Source organism: Monomorium pharaonis, chromosome 6 (assembly GCF_013373865.1).
Source record: "Monomorium pharaonis isolate MP-MQ-018 chromosome 6, ASM1337386v2, whole genome shotgun sequence".
Taxonomy (NCBI): domain Eukaryota; kingdom Metazoa; phylum Arthropoda; class Insecta; order Hymenoptera; family Formicidae; genus Monomorium; species Monomorium pharaonis.
The window spans coordinates 19,189,137-19,203,168 of NC_050472.1; the positions used below are offsets into that span (position 1 = coordinate 19,189,137).

Genomic DNA, 14,032 nt, shown 5'->3' on the forward strand with positions numbered 1-14,032 from the left:
CATTCGGCTTACGCTCCGATTTATATTTTCACGAGGATATGTATATATTTTAATTCTGGAAAAGGATTCCGAAATCCATAAAAGAAATATATATACGAAATTGTAGTCAAATTTATATAAGTTAAATTATCTTTATTTCAAGGTCAAAGTTTTCTCGATGCACTTTCATCAAAATGTTGGAATGTCTGCCTGTCGAGATAAAACCTACAAATATATATATTTACCTCCGAACAAGAATGAACAAACGTGATCACGCACAACAACAAATAAACACAACAATAGATATTTCGAATAGTCAACAAATTTTTTTTCTGTTGTACACGAATAACTCGGATCTACATTATCGACCCCGATCAAGTTTACGGATCGAGCACCCCGGAGTTCATTTTTACTCAATTAACGTAATAACAGAACAATTTATAAAGTATTCATATTTTTTATAATGTTTTGAGATGATCCTTAAATCACAAACACATATGAACCTTAGATCTTTTTTATTATGATGAGAGAGAGAGAGAGAGAGAGAGAGAGAGAGAGAGAGAGAGAGAGAGAGAGAGAGAGAGAGAGAGAGAAATAGCTGACGCTTGTTACGCGGGTTATGCTGGGTTAAGCCTCATGACAAGTGGTGCGAGTGGTGCGGTGGTGCAATTCATGCAATTATGTTCATTTTCACTTGGCATTATTTGTGAACGTAAAGATGTGAATAATGAAAATAACTGATGTATTGTCATTTTACAAAAAAAAACCGCTTCGCCTGAACTAATGTCCTGACTTATGCCTAATTTAATAATATGTAATTGTTTGTACTTTATCGATTTGTTCTAACCTCAACAAGTGTAATGCTCGTTTTACGCGGACTCCAGAATTCAAATTCTCTCGTCGTGTTGGGTGGCATCGCTTTGTGTCTCTTATTTATGATTCAAATTAAACAAATCTACAATAACAATCAGAAATATAACAGATATCTGAACTATAAGCAATATGTGAGATTTCCTCTTGTATTTACATCATCTTGTATTAACAATCTTTATTATTTAACTATCTTATAACATCTAATTAATGTATTTATTTAGTCCGTAGTGTAATTTTGAAGACCAAATACATTTAATTTTGTGTGTTTTCAGATGAGTGAAATAGCAACAGAATTAAGAACGGTAGTAAAATCCATTAACAAATCGTCAGCTTATGTCCATCAATTAAATGAGATGCTTACCAAATATCGTGAAAGAGAGTCAAAGAATATTTCAACGACAAAAGTTACTGTACCGTCGTAAATACCTTAGAAGTTCATAAACTAAGGTTAGTAAATTACATTTGAATTACAAAGATTTGCTCTTATATTATGCTTTTTTATTTTTCAATGTTTTTTTCTTAATACTTAAATGAGTTAATACTAAAAAATTGTTATTTGCTTATATTATTGAGTATTTTTAATTACGATATTTATTCTTAAATGTTACAAATTCTACATTATTGAGTATTATGTACTTATTATTATGGAAACACATTAGAGTATGAAAATATAAAATTATAAAAGAAAAACATATATATGAGAGCTTCGAACAATTAATGTTGACAAATAATTTCAATTGTCTAATTGCCTAAATTGTAAATATGGCTAAATTGCCTAAATTGTAAATAATATTAAGTATTATTATTAAATATTATAAAATCTGTTGTTTTTTAATTTTTCAATTTTTCTCTTAATATGTAAATAAGTATTGAACATTGTCATTTACTTATATTAAGTATTGTATTTTACAATATTTGTTCTTAAAAGTTAAAAATTTTTTCAATTATTAAGTACTTATTATTACTATAAAAACACATTAAAATATAAAATTGTAAAAAAGAAAACATAACGGCTACAAATATACAGCTGCAATAATTATTACAAATAAAAAATCTGAAAAATCTCAATCATCTAAATTGTTTAGTGGCATACATTGAGGATTACTGTTTTGTCCAATATTCTCTAGGACACCATCTGGCGCACACAACCAGGGATCCTTCGTTGTTTCTAACCAATTCAACAATCGTTTTTTAAGCTCAACAAATATACTCTGAAATGTAGAATACAAAAAATTAAAATGCATTTATTACATCTAATCAAATGTGATTATATACATATACATATAATTATAAGTTTATATTACTTTTACGGACGGTTTCGAAGCTATATTATTTAATTCCTCTGGATCAAATTTTAGATCATATAATTCCCATTCTGGCCTTTGATAATATTTCTTTAACGATTTATACCACGGTAGAAATTGGTGGTTCTTTGTTCTATTTAAAATGTCCTGCACATATAATACATGATAAATTATTTATGAATCCTGCCTCAACTAATCTATATCAACAAGTAATTTCTTCTAAAATAATTTCAAATTAAAGAAAAATATTTTTGGATATTTTTTTCAGATTACCTGGAAGGTCGGAGATACGTAAAAATCTTGATCGATAGGAAATGGCATTCTGTAGTTGATATTGTGTATAAGCTTGTGGCGTTTAGTTCTAATTGCACGCATAGGATAATACATGGTAACTTCATGATGTGTTTGGCTAGCAAAAATTGCCGTATTATTTTCTATGGGTTCTATAAATAAAATATTGATTATTTTATAGTGTATGAAGAAGACGCAGCGTATTACATTCACAATTGATATGTATATTTATATACACATATACCTTCGAGTAGTAATGGCAAAAGTGATTTGCCAGTAAGTTGCGAAGAGGATATTTCATTGGAATCTTCATCCACGTAAGTTACATTAAACCAATCTAATATCGTCGGCACTATGTCTAATAAAGATGTCATACTATATGTTACGCTATTTTTCCTATGGCCATATATCGGTGATGATATCATCATGGGTTCAGCCATGCCTTAAGAATTTGTTTTTAAAGATTGAGTTGTTTTTGCATTATTAATACTTATAATATCTGCAAGTTTTCTCAATATCTTAAATCTAAGGACATTCCTTGTATTTAATTGTAATCGATCAATTTTTATGGTTTAAAGCTATACTTATTATAAATTGACCCTAAATTTACAAACCTGGATCGTATAGATTTGTACGACCATTTGGGAAAGGTATACCATTATCGGACGTATAAATTACCAATGTGTTATCCTTAAATCCTGCATTTTCTAATTCTTCAAGAACAAGGCCAACGCCTACAAAATTATATTCTTTTGCAATATACGGTCACATGACATATAAAAACATGTCTCATTCATTATTAAAACTATTTACAATTCAGCAACGAGTCGGAGAAATTTTAAATTTTTTAGATAATAACATAAAAAAAAGAAAACCAAATATTGCAACTAAGACTTTGTTTTTAATTATAAACGTTTTAATATTTATATGCATTAGATACTTTTCATGGGAACGAGATATTGTTATTCTTGATTCTGAATATTTAAAATTTAAATATTCAAAATCAAAAATAACAAAATTTCAATAAGAGCTTCACACATTTTTTAAATATACATAAAATATTTAAAATCCAAAGTATTTATCAGGAAAAACCTAAAATTTTCCAAAAAATTTTTTTTTTCTTGAAAATCTTGGATTTTGTCAACACTCGAGAAAATTTTTGAAACTTTACTTTCAAATTAATTTATAATTTCCTTAACTTAATTTACATTTCCCTTTTTCTAATAAAATTATTTCCTTAATCATTCTTTCATAATAATACAAAATATTAACAATCGATTAGCACGAAATATAGCACATTCGTATGCATTCATGTATATTCTCATGAATTTTGAGTAAAAAATTAGTGACAATACATCGTGTATATTTAATCATCTTTTGAATTCTGTGAACTAGATTCTTTCTGTGAATTAGATTATTATATTACGAACAGATTGTTATATTCTATTTAATTCATATCATTATTTTATAATTATTTCTTTCCTCAAATTTAATATTCAAAACTCAAGTGACTTTTCTTTGTGATTAAGAAACATTAAAAATACGTATAATAAAATGAATTTATTTTAAAGTTATATTTAAAAAATTCTTTACTCTTATCTAGAATTTTAAAAGTTTCTAGAAAATTTGGGAATCCACTTTACATTATTTTTTTTGCAAAATTTTTTGGCAAATTTGGGAATTTTTTAAATAAAATTTGAATCAACACCCCATCAAACATTTATAATTAAAAAGAAGCCTTTTGTTCACAATTTTGTTATTCTTTGTATCTTATTTTATCAATTAGAATTATTCTTTAAATTTTCTGCTGAACATTCTGCTATATACCTGAATATTTCTTAAGTAATTTTTTAAAAATACCTTTATCTAAACGAGATATTGTTGTATATTGGGCAGCAATATCTCTTCGAGCAGCCTCGGTATCCTGAACATAGTATGGCACTTTAACTTGCTCCCATTGATAATATATTGGATTCCAATCAGGAATTGTACCCATTCCAACATCACCATTACCGAATTTCTCACAAAAATTGCCATATTCTGGATGAGTATGCCCACATCGATGTGGATCATGAAAAGCAACATATAGAAAGAAAGGTCTGCAAAATTTTAATATTTTCATTCAACAACCAAGAAAATGTTTCTAAAGTAATATACAGCCACTTGTAATATGATTTTTAATTCTACAGAACAACAAAATAATATATATTTTATTACATGACAAAAACACATTATTAACACGTTCGGTGCAGAGTCGATTTTGATATGCTTTCCATTCGGCCGGCAGATACTGGGACATAAAATGTATAAACAGAAGATAACGCGCTCAGCGCGCTACATTTTTGTTCCACTCTCCATTTAAAGGGAGGAGTACAGTGAATACATAAGCATCAAATAAAAGATAACAAGATTGGGAACAATAAAAAGACAATAGCCAAAGGACGATCAATTGTAGATAAAATGAGTAAAGAAAGAGTAAAGACATAATTTGAAAACATCTATGTTTAGAATGTTTCAATAAACTACATCAAAGAAGCGTAAACATATTTGTTTATTTATAAGTTTAGTTCCCAAAGATCCATGCCGACTAAACGAAAAGTACAATTTCAGTCTTTAGGGACTGACGTCGGCCAAACAGAAAGTTCAATTTCCAGGTACCGATGCCGCGCCAAATGTGTTAATATTATTGGGCTAACGCTATGTGTAAAATATAACTTACTGTGTCTTATTTTGTGAGAAAAACTCACGGACAAGTAGTTTTATATGAGTAATATTGCGACCTACTTGAAGAATAGAATTATTTTCTTCTGTATACGCGAAATCAAATGGATAAACATTACTTGGGCCTACATGTTTCTTGCCAATAATTCCTGCATAAAGAAAATATTTGAATATTGTATGATAACATAATTTATAATACAATATTATAAACCCATTACCTGTTCGTATATTACTTTTTTTCAATATTTTTGGTAAACTTTGAATATTATCAAAAGAATTAAAGTGATGAACTCCGTGATGAAGACCGTACATCCCATTTTGATGACTTGGTAATCCAGTTAATATTGCAGAGCGGCTACAAAATTAAGATTCAAAATTTATATTTATTAATTAGATTCAAGGCTTATATTATCTTTATTAATTAGATAATTAATTAGAATGTGAACAAGAATACCTTGGTGAACAGCTACTGACTGATGTGTATGCATTATTGAATAATAGACTTTTCTTTGCCAATTTATCCAAATTAGGAGTTTGGCATATTTTATTCAAATATGATCGCATTTCAAATCCTGCATCATCAGCTGTGGATTAACAAATAAATAATTATTTCATATATCATATGTTATAATAAAAATAATTTTGTAATATTCATTATAAGCTCTTATATTTAAATATTACAATTCAGAAGTATATATTTCTTAAAGTATAAAGTATCTTATTTTTGAAAACAAAATTTTGATTTATATAAAGCTACTATTATCTATTTCAATTATTTCAGGTAATAAATTTAATTTATAAATAAATTATTAAACTTGATCTCTATTAATACATTGTAATTCATTATTTTATTATTTACAGTAACTTAATTTTTTTAATAGAACATTTTTATTCAATGTAAATAATGCCTTTTAAATTTATTTTTTTAATTTATTTTAAATTCAATTTTAATGAAACTCAAAATATTTACGTACCTTATATTTGAGAAAACTAATAGAAAAAAATTAACAAGATTACATAAAATTTTAAACTTTTGATGTTTCATTAAATTTGATGAAAAATTTCAATAAATATCCATAACAAAATTTTATTTATATTTTGCTAAAGAAATTATTTTCTGCTTTTAATAAAAAATGACATTTTAATAAGAATTTAATAAAAATATAAAATTTCTCAACAAAAAGTTATTAATACTATTCAATGAAAAAAGTAAGGAAGTTTTATTTAAAATATGATAAATTTTTTATAAAATGTACAATTCTTATAAAAAACAAAAAATTGTAAGTATTTTGTAATGACAAATTAATGACATTTTATTCAAATTAATAATTTTTTCAATAAAATTTTAATGAAATTACAGGCCAAAATGATCCAAAATTAATATAACATTTCTAAAAAAACATCAAATTTCAAAATTAGATAAATTAATAATTTTCTTTAACTAAATTAAGTTAAATTAAATAGCTTATAAAATTGCATTAATAATTTAATATACATTATAGATATTACAGGAACAAAAAGTTAACTCCTTTAAAAGTAACTCCCTTAAAATTAAGGTTAAATTAAATTAAAAATTAATTTTGAAAAGTATTATTTAAGTGTATTCAAAAATTTCTTAAAATTATTCTAAATAACAATTACAAAATTACATTTAAAAAAATTTAATATCTTATTTGTAAATTAAATCTAATCTACAATATATTCTTCGCTTGTTATTTCTTGTTTTTTACCTATATTACCACACACTATTTTATCAACGATCTTCTTATTACAAATGTTTCTTGTTTCTTTCAAAGCTCGTTAATTTTTATTTCTTCAATTTCAATAAAACAGCTAATGCAAAAAGACAAAACAACAATAGATAAAAAGAAAATAGAAAACAAAGAACACATTATAGATTAACCTTTAAGTTTATGAAGTAACAAAGAAATATATTTTACATTGGAATATATTTTTTCTTTTACATAGATAAATTTTCACTTAGAAAAAAGTTAATAAATGAAATTGAAGTTTACGTTAATTAAAATTAACTTAAAGTTAAAAATTAATTTCTCTTATAAATTAAACGGAAAATTAACTCTTTAACATTATTTAACTTTTAACTTTTTAACTATAATAGTTGCTACCTAACCCTACCAACATTTCTTTAAAATTTTATTTAAAAATTTTCCATCTGTATACCCATTAAAAATAATACATATTATATAAATTACCCAATAATAGGAGGACATTTTTTTGAGCTGTGTCGGTTTTTCCATTTATGCACGAGACAATACACAAAAGCCATAATAATTTATTCAAACAGCTGTTCCACTGCATGTCACACGGCATCGTGTATTCGTGTCACCCGTGTGTGCGGGGAGCGGTACACACGTGTGTGGATACGAATACGAATGGCGCACGTGATCACACATGGGATACAGACGTGAGTGTTGCCAATACGACTGGTCGAAAATTTTTCTACTCTCGGCCACATGATAGGGAAAACCGATTATCTGTCACGCTCACCGGGCAGCGGCACATTTCTCCGCAACGTTTATAGACACGTGCGGAAACCGTGTCTGTCGAAGGATCATGAACCCGAGGATACGATCGTTTCCGTTTCAAGTGTCGCAAAGCGAGCCGAGGATATGCGCGCACGAACGTTCTCCGGTACCAAATCTGGTAAATTTCTACCACTCGATTGGTACCACGTTTCCAATACATCTCGTGGCACACCGGTGACACACGAGACACGTCACAAAACCGGCTACGTATATATACATGCATATGTGTCTCTTTTATACATACGTATTTTTTCAATTGTTGTTTTGTGCCAAAGGTAACCTCTTCCCGCCGTTAATCTCACGCGAAAATGCCGTTGATCGCATTGCGTATGTCAAAATTGCCGGTGCCTCCAAAATGTCCGAGACGCTCCGAATTGATTTCCTCGCCGTTGAGTGTCGGGATAGGTTACATGTACGCAATATTTTCTTCGAGATTACTCCTCCATGTCTTCTTAATCGAATTAATTGTGACTGCAAGCCAGTCATAATTACGCTTCGTATTATCTAAACGTAATTACAATAGATTTATGGCTGAGAATAATGTACGGTCTGCTACTAGTGTCAATTTTACTAGCAAGTGGAGGGGGGCGATGAGGCAATTGTTAACCTGTCTCTTTAACTCGTGGCACGTGATTTAAAATCTCACTCTCCGATTGCCTCCTTCGTCTCGAAACCGATTACTCGTAATAAAAAAAAAAACTGACTCAGAACTGTCTAATACAATTTTCAAGGCATCCCTGACTCAACTTTTTATTTTGTGTACAATGTGTTTGTGTGTTTTAATCACTTTTGTTAATATTTGTGTTGCAGACAACTTGGGTGGTTAAACGAGATAAGATTACATCATGTCGAAAAAGATTATTTGCCTGTTTGATGTCGATGGTACACTTACCGAACCACGCCAGGTATTACATTTTGCGTACGAAAAAATCTACCTTTGAAATGAATAATTAAAATTATATTTCTTTTTACAAAAAAGGACTAGAAGTGGAAACGCCTTTTTGAAATGTGATTTATTGTAGAAGATAATTTCTTTCGGTCATATTAAGAATTCTAAATTCTTCAAACACTTCTTAGCTTTTTTTCAAAAATTAACAATAAATATAACAATTTTTAAGTTATTGGATCTATAAATCTTGGTAAAGATCAGAAGTATACTAAGCATTTATGAAATTGAATCGAAACGAGTTTCTTTCATTCAAATATGTATTAAATTTATCTGGATTTACACATTACATACTAATTTAAACATAAATTTAACAAAAATTTTTTAACGATGTTACAAATTTCTTTTAATAGATAAGAAAATTAATTGCAGGAATTTTAGAAAATGTAAAAAGTGGACTAAGAAAAAATTTATAATAAATACTAAACAGAGTAAATATAAGGATAAATACTGATAAGTGAATATTGAATATTGTACAAATTACAATGTTATCGAAGTGATAGTACTATACTTTAGTGCACTTTATTAGACAAATATAATGGAGGAATATTAAATTTTGTTTTAAAGTAAAATATGATATAAACTTATGAAATTTCTAAACTAGTTTATGAAGACATTTATCTGCATACACAGATTTTTTAGTAGTTTTAGATTAATAATAAATAGTTAAGATTAATAAAAACAAAATAGTTTTGGAAATTGATAATTAATCAAACACGAGAATTGATACAGAATTGGTCATGTTTATTTAAAAAAAAAACAAAATCAAGGCAATCGATTCGAAATCGAATTGAATCGAATCCCTTGTGATTCAATTCCAATCCAAATTTGCACACCTCTAATAAATAAAGATCTCAATAAGATCTTAGAAAATGGAGGAAAATTAATTATAATATTCTAGAATGACTTTTCCAATTGATTTTTTATTACATATAAATATTCCGCTAGGGATTGTGCATATATTTCACAATAATGTCATCATAAATTGAACATTTCGCAATAATTATGCTAAAATAATACGCCATAACACAGCAGTTTTGTTAAAATAAAATTTTCAAATATTTGTCAATAATTAAATGTAAGTTTGGGGTACAAATATTTTACAATTATTAAAAAAATATCTTTATTGCCATGCTGAATATGTAATATTTTATCTTGCGATAATTCTACATTATAATTTGGAATAATTGTGCATTTTTTGTAAGCATGTTGGCTTGTCAAGATATAATTTGTATTAATGAATCCGGGCTGCATGAGTAGTAATTAACGCGGTCCACTATCGTTGTGAAAATGCATTAATCCAAACTATATTTATACCTATGGATCAGAAAAAGTTGATTCTGGTTTTAATAACGTAATACTTTTTATACTTTTAATACTTTTTAATAACGTAGTACTTTTTTCCTTCTTTGATCCTATCTATAGGTTAATCAAAATCCGATAGTTTTTAAATTTTCATATTTATTTGTCATTGTTGAAAAAATTAAGAGTGAAGCTATGAGTGAAGCTATTTGAGGTTCTTAATATGGACATAAAAAATTATTTGTGTAACAAATTGCATTTTAAAATCGCGTTTTCACATTCGGCCATCCTCTTGTTAGTTATAATTGCGTTATAACTATATTATCTTAGATCCTCACATATCTATCGATCAAAAAAATGTATTCTTTTCATAGCCAATCAGTCCTAACATTGAAAAGTTTCTCCTAGAGACTGTAAAAAAAGAATTTGACATCGCGGTAGTTGGAGGTTCTGATTTAAATAAGCTTCAAGAACAGCTAGGCGGTAAAAACTTCTTTGAAAAGTATCACTATGTCTTCGCGGAAAATGGCCTTATCGCTTTCAAAAATAGCAAAGCTTTGCCCTCACAAGTAAGTAACAAAATTACAAGTATGTCCTCTACTTACGATTACTTCGACAAACTACTTACGAATTTTTTGACATACAATCGGTATACTACTAAAAATACTAAAAATAAACTAATAAATAATATTCAATATATTAAGTAATATTATATCAAACTATAAGTTGATTAAACCTTCGTTAATCAATAATCCAAATTAAATATTAATTTTGTGATATTAAATATAAATTCTATAAATAGTTAAAAGGCGCTCATAAAATTACAAGTCAAAGAAAATATTTAAGCTAATGATCCCAGCTAAAGTTGTATGTGTTCATTACAATTTGATAAAAGCAAACATTATTAAAATAATGTCAATCATTTTATTTATCTTCAATCATCTATAATATTAGACTAAATATAGATGAAAGTATATTAACAAATGTTATATTAAAAGTTGTTTTAAAAATAAAATTATATTTTAATCACTTGTTGAAGTTATACTATGTGTAAGCATGTTTTGGCTTTACAATAGCTAAAATTTATCTTAAATAATTGCTGACTTCTTAGATTAATTTTTTCTTCTTCCTAATCAACAATACCAAATTGATTCTGAAACTAGCTGCAAAGAAAAAAACAAAATCTGGACTTATGCAACATAAATGACAATATATGTTGTAGTATTGTTGTAGTGTTGTTGTAGTATTAGATAAGTAACTTTGAAACGAAGTGTAGATCCAAATAAACTTTTGCACAAATATTTATAAATAAGTACTACATAACGCGATTTGATATAAGAATCAAGAGCAAACAAATATTAAATTTTTTCCAAAAACCTATAAGAGAATTATATTTAAATTTTACATAATTATTTAAGTGTAATAATAAAACAATTTGTATAGAATTTTTTAATTTTTGATAGTATTATGAGTATGATACATATATTCTTATGCTAAATATTTATTTTTTAATATAAATTTATTAATAAATATTATATTAAGAAAGTTTGAATTGTTTTCTAAATAATTGTCTATTATTGTTTTTCATAATAAAATAATTATTTTACATAAATAATGTTTTATTTATATGAAATATAAAACGTTAATCGACTTAGAATCAATTTATGACCAAAATCTTGAAACGTAATCTTGTCGTAAGTAGAGAGTACTTTGTAGTTATATTGAGAGGTAACAACAAATACAGTTTTTTTTTAAATCGTATCGAATTGCAGTCGATCCAGAATATGCTTGGAGAGGATAGTCTGCAAGATTTTATAAATTTCGCATTACGATACATATCTGAGCTGAAGCTACCATTTAAGCGTGGAACATTTGTAGAATTCCGCACGGGCATGTTGAATATTGCGCCAGTGGGACGAAATTGCACCAAGAAAGAACGGGAACAATTTAATGAATACGACAATGAACATCATATTCGTGAGAAATTCATACAAGCTCTTAAAAAAGAATTTCCTGATCTGGCTCTGACTTATAGTATCGGTAAGTGTGGTATGTTATATAGAAATAATTCTATATATAGTTAAGATTCGATTCTCTCGCGATGCGATATTGTTTATATATCAAAAGTGAAAAAGGACATTTAATAAATTAATTAATATATATAACTTTATTTTTTAGTTTTCTCTAATAAAATGTAATAATTTATTAATTCTGAAATTTGTAAAATACGCGGGAAACTGAGACATCTGTCGAATGTGTTAGAAGTATAAAATAATTCTTGAAGTAAGAATACATTTCTCAACTGTCAAAAGCTGAGAAAAACGAATAGCTGAATATTTTTTATGTAAACAATATCTAATGTTATGTAAACAATATCTATACTGCGAGAGAACCAAGCTTGATTTAATTGAATACAGTGTTGTATACTTATATTTAATATAATAAATTATAATAATTGTTGAATTATTTCGATATATTTTATTACTGCAAATATTTTATATTTCTGGGATGTATAATAAATTAATGTCAAAATCAATATATGTTGCATGTAAATTTTAGCGAACAATTTATTTTTTTCTAAGGAGGACAAATCTCTTTCGATGTTTTCCCTATCGGTTGGGATAAAACGTATTGCTTGCGCCATATTCAGGGATATGACGAGATACACTTCTTCGGCGACAAAACGATCGAGGGTGGTAATGATTACGAGATTTATGAGAGCGATCTGACTGTAGGACACCGCGTTACTTGTCCCAAGGACACTATCAACCAATTAAACATCCTAATGACACGCGTAAAAGAGAACAGGGAGAAGGAACAGCTCAATGTTTCAATGCAATGCATCTAAGAGCTAAGGGTCTTAAGAACAGAATATTTTTCTAGGTCGAAATAAATTGGCCTTTTTAGCTTTATATATACGTATAATTATTGTACAATATGAAATTTTCTTTTACTTTTTTTATCGATTGTTAGATTCCTGATAAAAAAAATATAGTACTTAACTCTCACAGTTTCAAATAGAATTTCTCAATATTAAAGTTCTAGGCACAATTGTTTTCACGCACATTTAGAAATATATTTTTATATATCTTTAATTCTTTTTTTATCACCTTTACTTGATACACAGAAGTCAGGCATTAAATAAAATAAGTTATTGACATAATCAATAGTAATTTATTTTTTGTTTAGAAACAAATTCTATTTTCGTAAGTCTTGTGCACAGACGATCACGCATATATCATTGCATTTATGTATCTATATGTACATATACATAAAATTACGTTAAACAATAACAATGTTAACATAAGAAAAAAATGTTGTGGTTTTTATTAGAAAAGTATTAGTAGTATTAGATATAGTATTACGTAGTATTTTTTTCTGTCGCTGACAAAGTATAAAAGGCACCTCATTAGCATATGCAAATGGCAAATGTACAAGGTTAATTCCACAACAACTATTATTACGGTTTGCATAAAACTTTTGATATTAATTTCTTATCATTCCAGGTAACTTCCGTATTACAACATAATTTTTCATAAAATATTAGGATGGATACACACACACACACACACACACACACACACACACACACACACACACACACACACACACACACACAGAGAGAGAGAGAGAGAGAGAGAGAGAGAGAGAGAGAGAGAGAGAGAGGGGGGGGGGAGAGACATATAATCATTTAATAAAATAAACATTAATATGTATATTTTTTATATAAAATGTATATAAAATGTAATTTGTTTGCGATATGTGAATGAAGTGTTTGTTATGGCTAGTGTTGGCATTTTTTTTTAAGTCCATGCCAGTGGTAAAAATTCAGTGATAAAAATATTTTTCGAAGAGAAAAAAACGACAAAAGCAACTAGTCTTTTCTATTAACAGTGATAAAATAAATAGAAAACAAGACTTCAAAGAGGCTTGTCTAGTTTAAGCTTTATCTAATAAAATCTATAACAGATTGTGTACTCGTATATATAGGAATCGATATAGTCGTTTAGCAAATAAATCAATTTTTTGTTATCAGATGTTGAATAGTAAAGGCAAAACAGATCTATACA

At 27.4% G+C, this 14,032-nt stretch overlaps 2 protein-coding genes across 9 annotated transcripts; one reads left to right on the forward strand and one right to left on the reverse strand.

Moving 5' to 3' along the window:
- The first annotated feature begins 586 nt into the window (after positions 1 to 586).
- LOC105835777 (phosphomannomutase) lies at positions 587 to 13,277 on the forward strand. Of its 7 annotated transcripts, none has more exons than XR_003625346.2 (6): positions 587 to 983; positions 1,125 to 1,299; positions 2,425 to 2,544; positions 2,629 to 2,764; positions 4,344 to 4,544; positions 4,637 to 4,989. XR_003625346.2 is itself a non-coding variant. In XM_012679314.3 (5 exons), exons 2-5 carry the CDS (start codon positions 8,560 to 8,562, stop codon positions 12,808 to 12,810), a joined length of 789 nt encoding a protein of 262 aa, XP_012534768.1. In that variant the 5' UTR covers positions 2,629 to 2,764; positions 8,525 to 8,559; the 3' UTR covers positions 12,811 to 13,277. The 7 variants fall into 7 exon arrangements, 5 of the variants coding, with proteins under 5 accessions (XP_012534768.1, XP_012534771.1, XP_012534770.1 ...); XR_003625347.2 differs by having other exon boundaries at positions 4,735 to 4,989; XM_012679314.3 differs by lacking the exons at positions 587 to 983; positions 1,125 to 1,299; positions 2,425 to 2,544; positions 4,344 to 4,544; positions 4,637 to 4,989 and adding exons at positions 8,525 to 8,619; positions 10,337 to 10,531; positions 11,735 to 12,002; positions 12,545 to 13,277.
- On the reverse strand, positions 1,867 to 8,097 carry LOC105835776 (N-sulphoglucosamine sulphohydrolase). 2 transcript variants are annotated; one of them, XM_012679313.3, is made up of 10 exons: positions 7,959 to 8,097; positions 5,623 to 5,752; positions 5,387 to 5,523; positions 5,167 to 5,317; positions 4,308 to 4,546; positions 3,062 to 3,181; positions 2,692 to 2,889; positions 2,430 to 2,599; positions 2,157 to 2,303; positions 1,867 to 2,063 (listed from the first exon to the last, which is right to left on the reverse strand). In XM_012679313.3, exons 2-10 carry the CDS (start codon positions 5,730 to 5,732, stop codon positions 1,917 to 1,919), a joined length of 1,419 nt encoding a protein of 472 aa, XP_012534767.1. In that variant the 5' UTR covers positions 5,733 to 5,752; positions 7,959 to 8,097; the 3' UTR covers positions 1,867 to 1,916. The 2 variants fall into 2 exon arrangements, with proteins under 2 accessions (XP_012534767.1, XP_012534766.1); XM_012679312.3 differs by lacking the exon at positions 7,959 to 8,097 and adding an exon at positions 7,382 to 7,743.
- Positions 13,278 to 14,032: the final 755 nt, after the last annotated feature.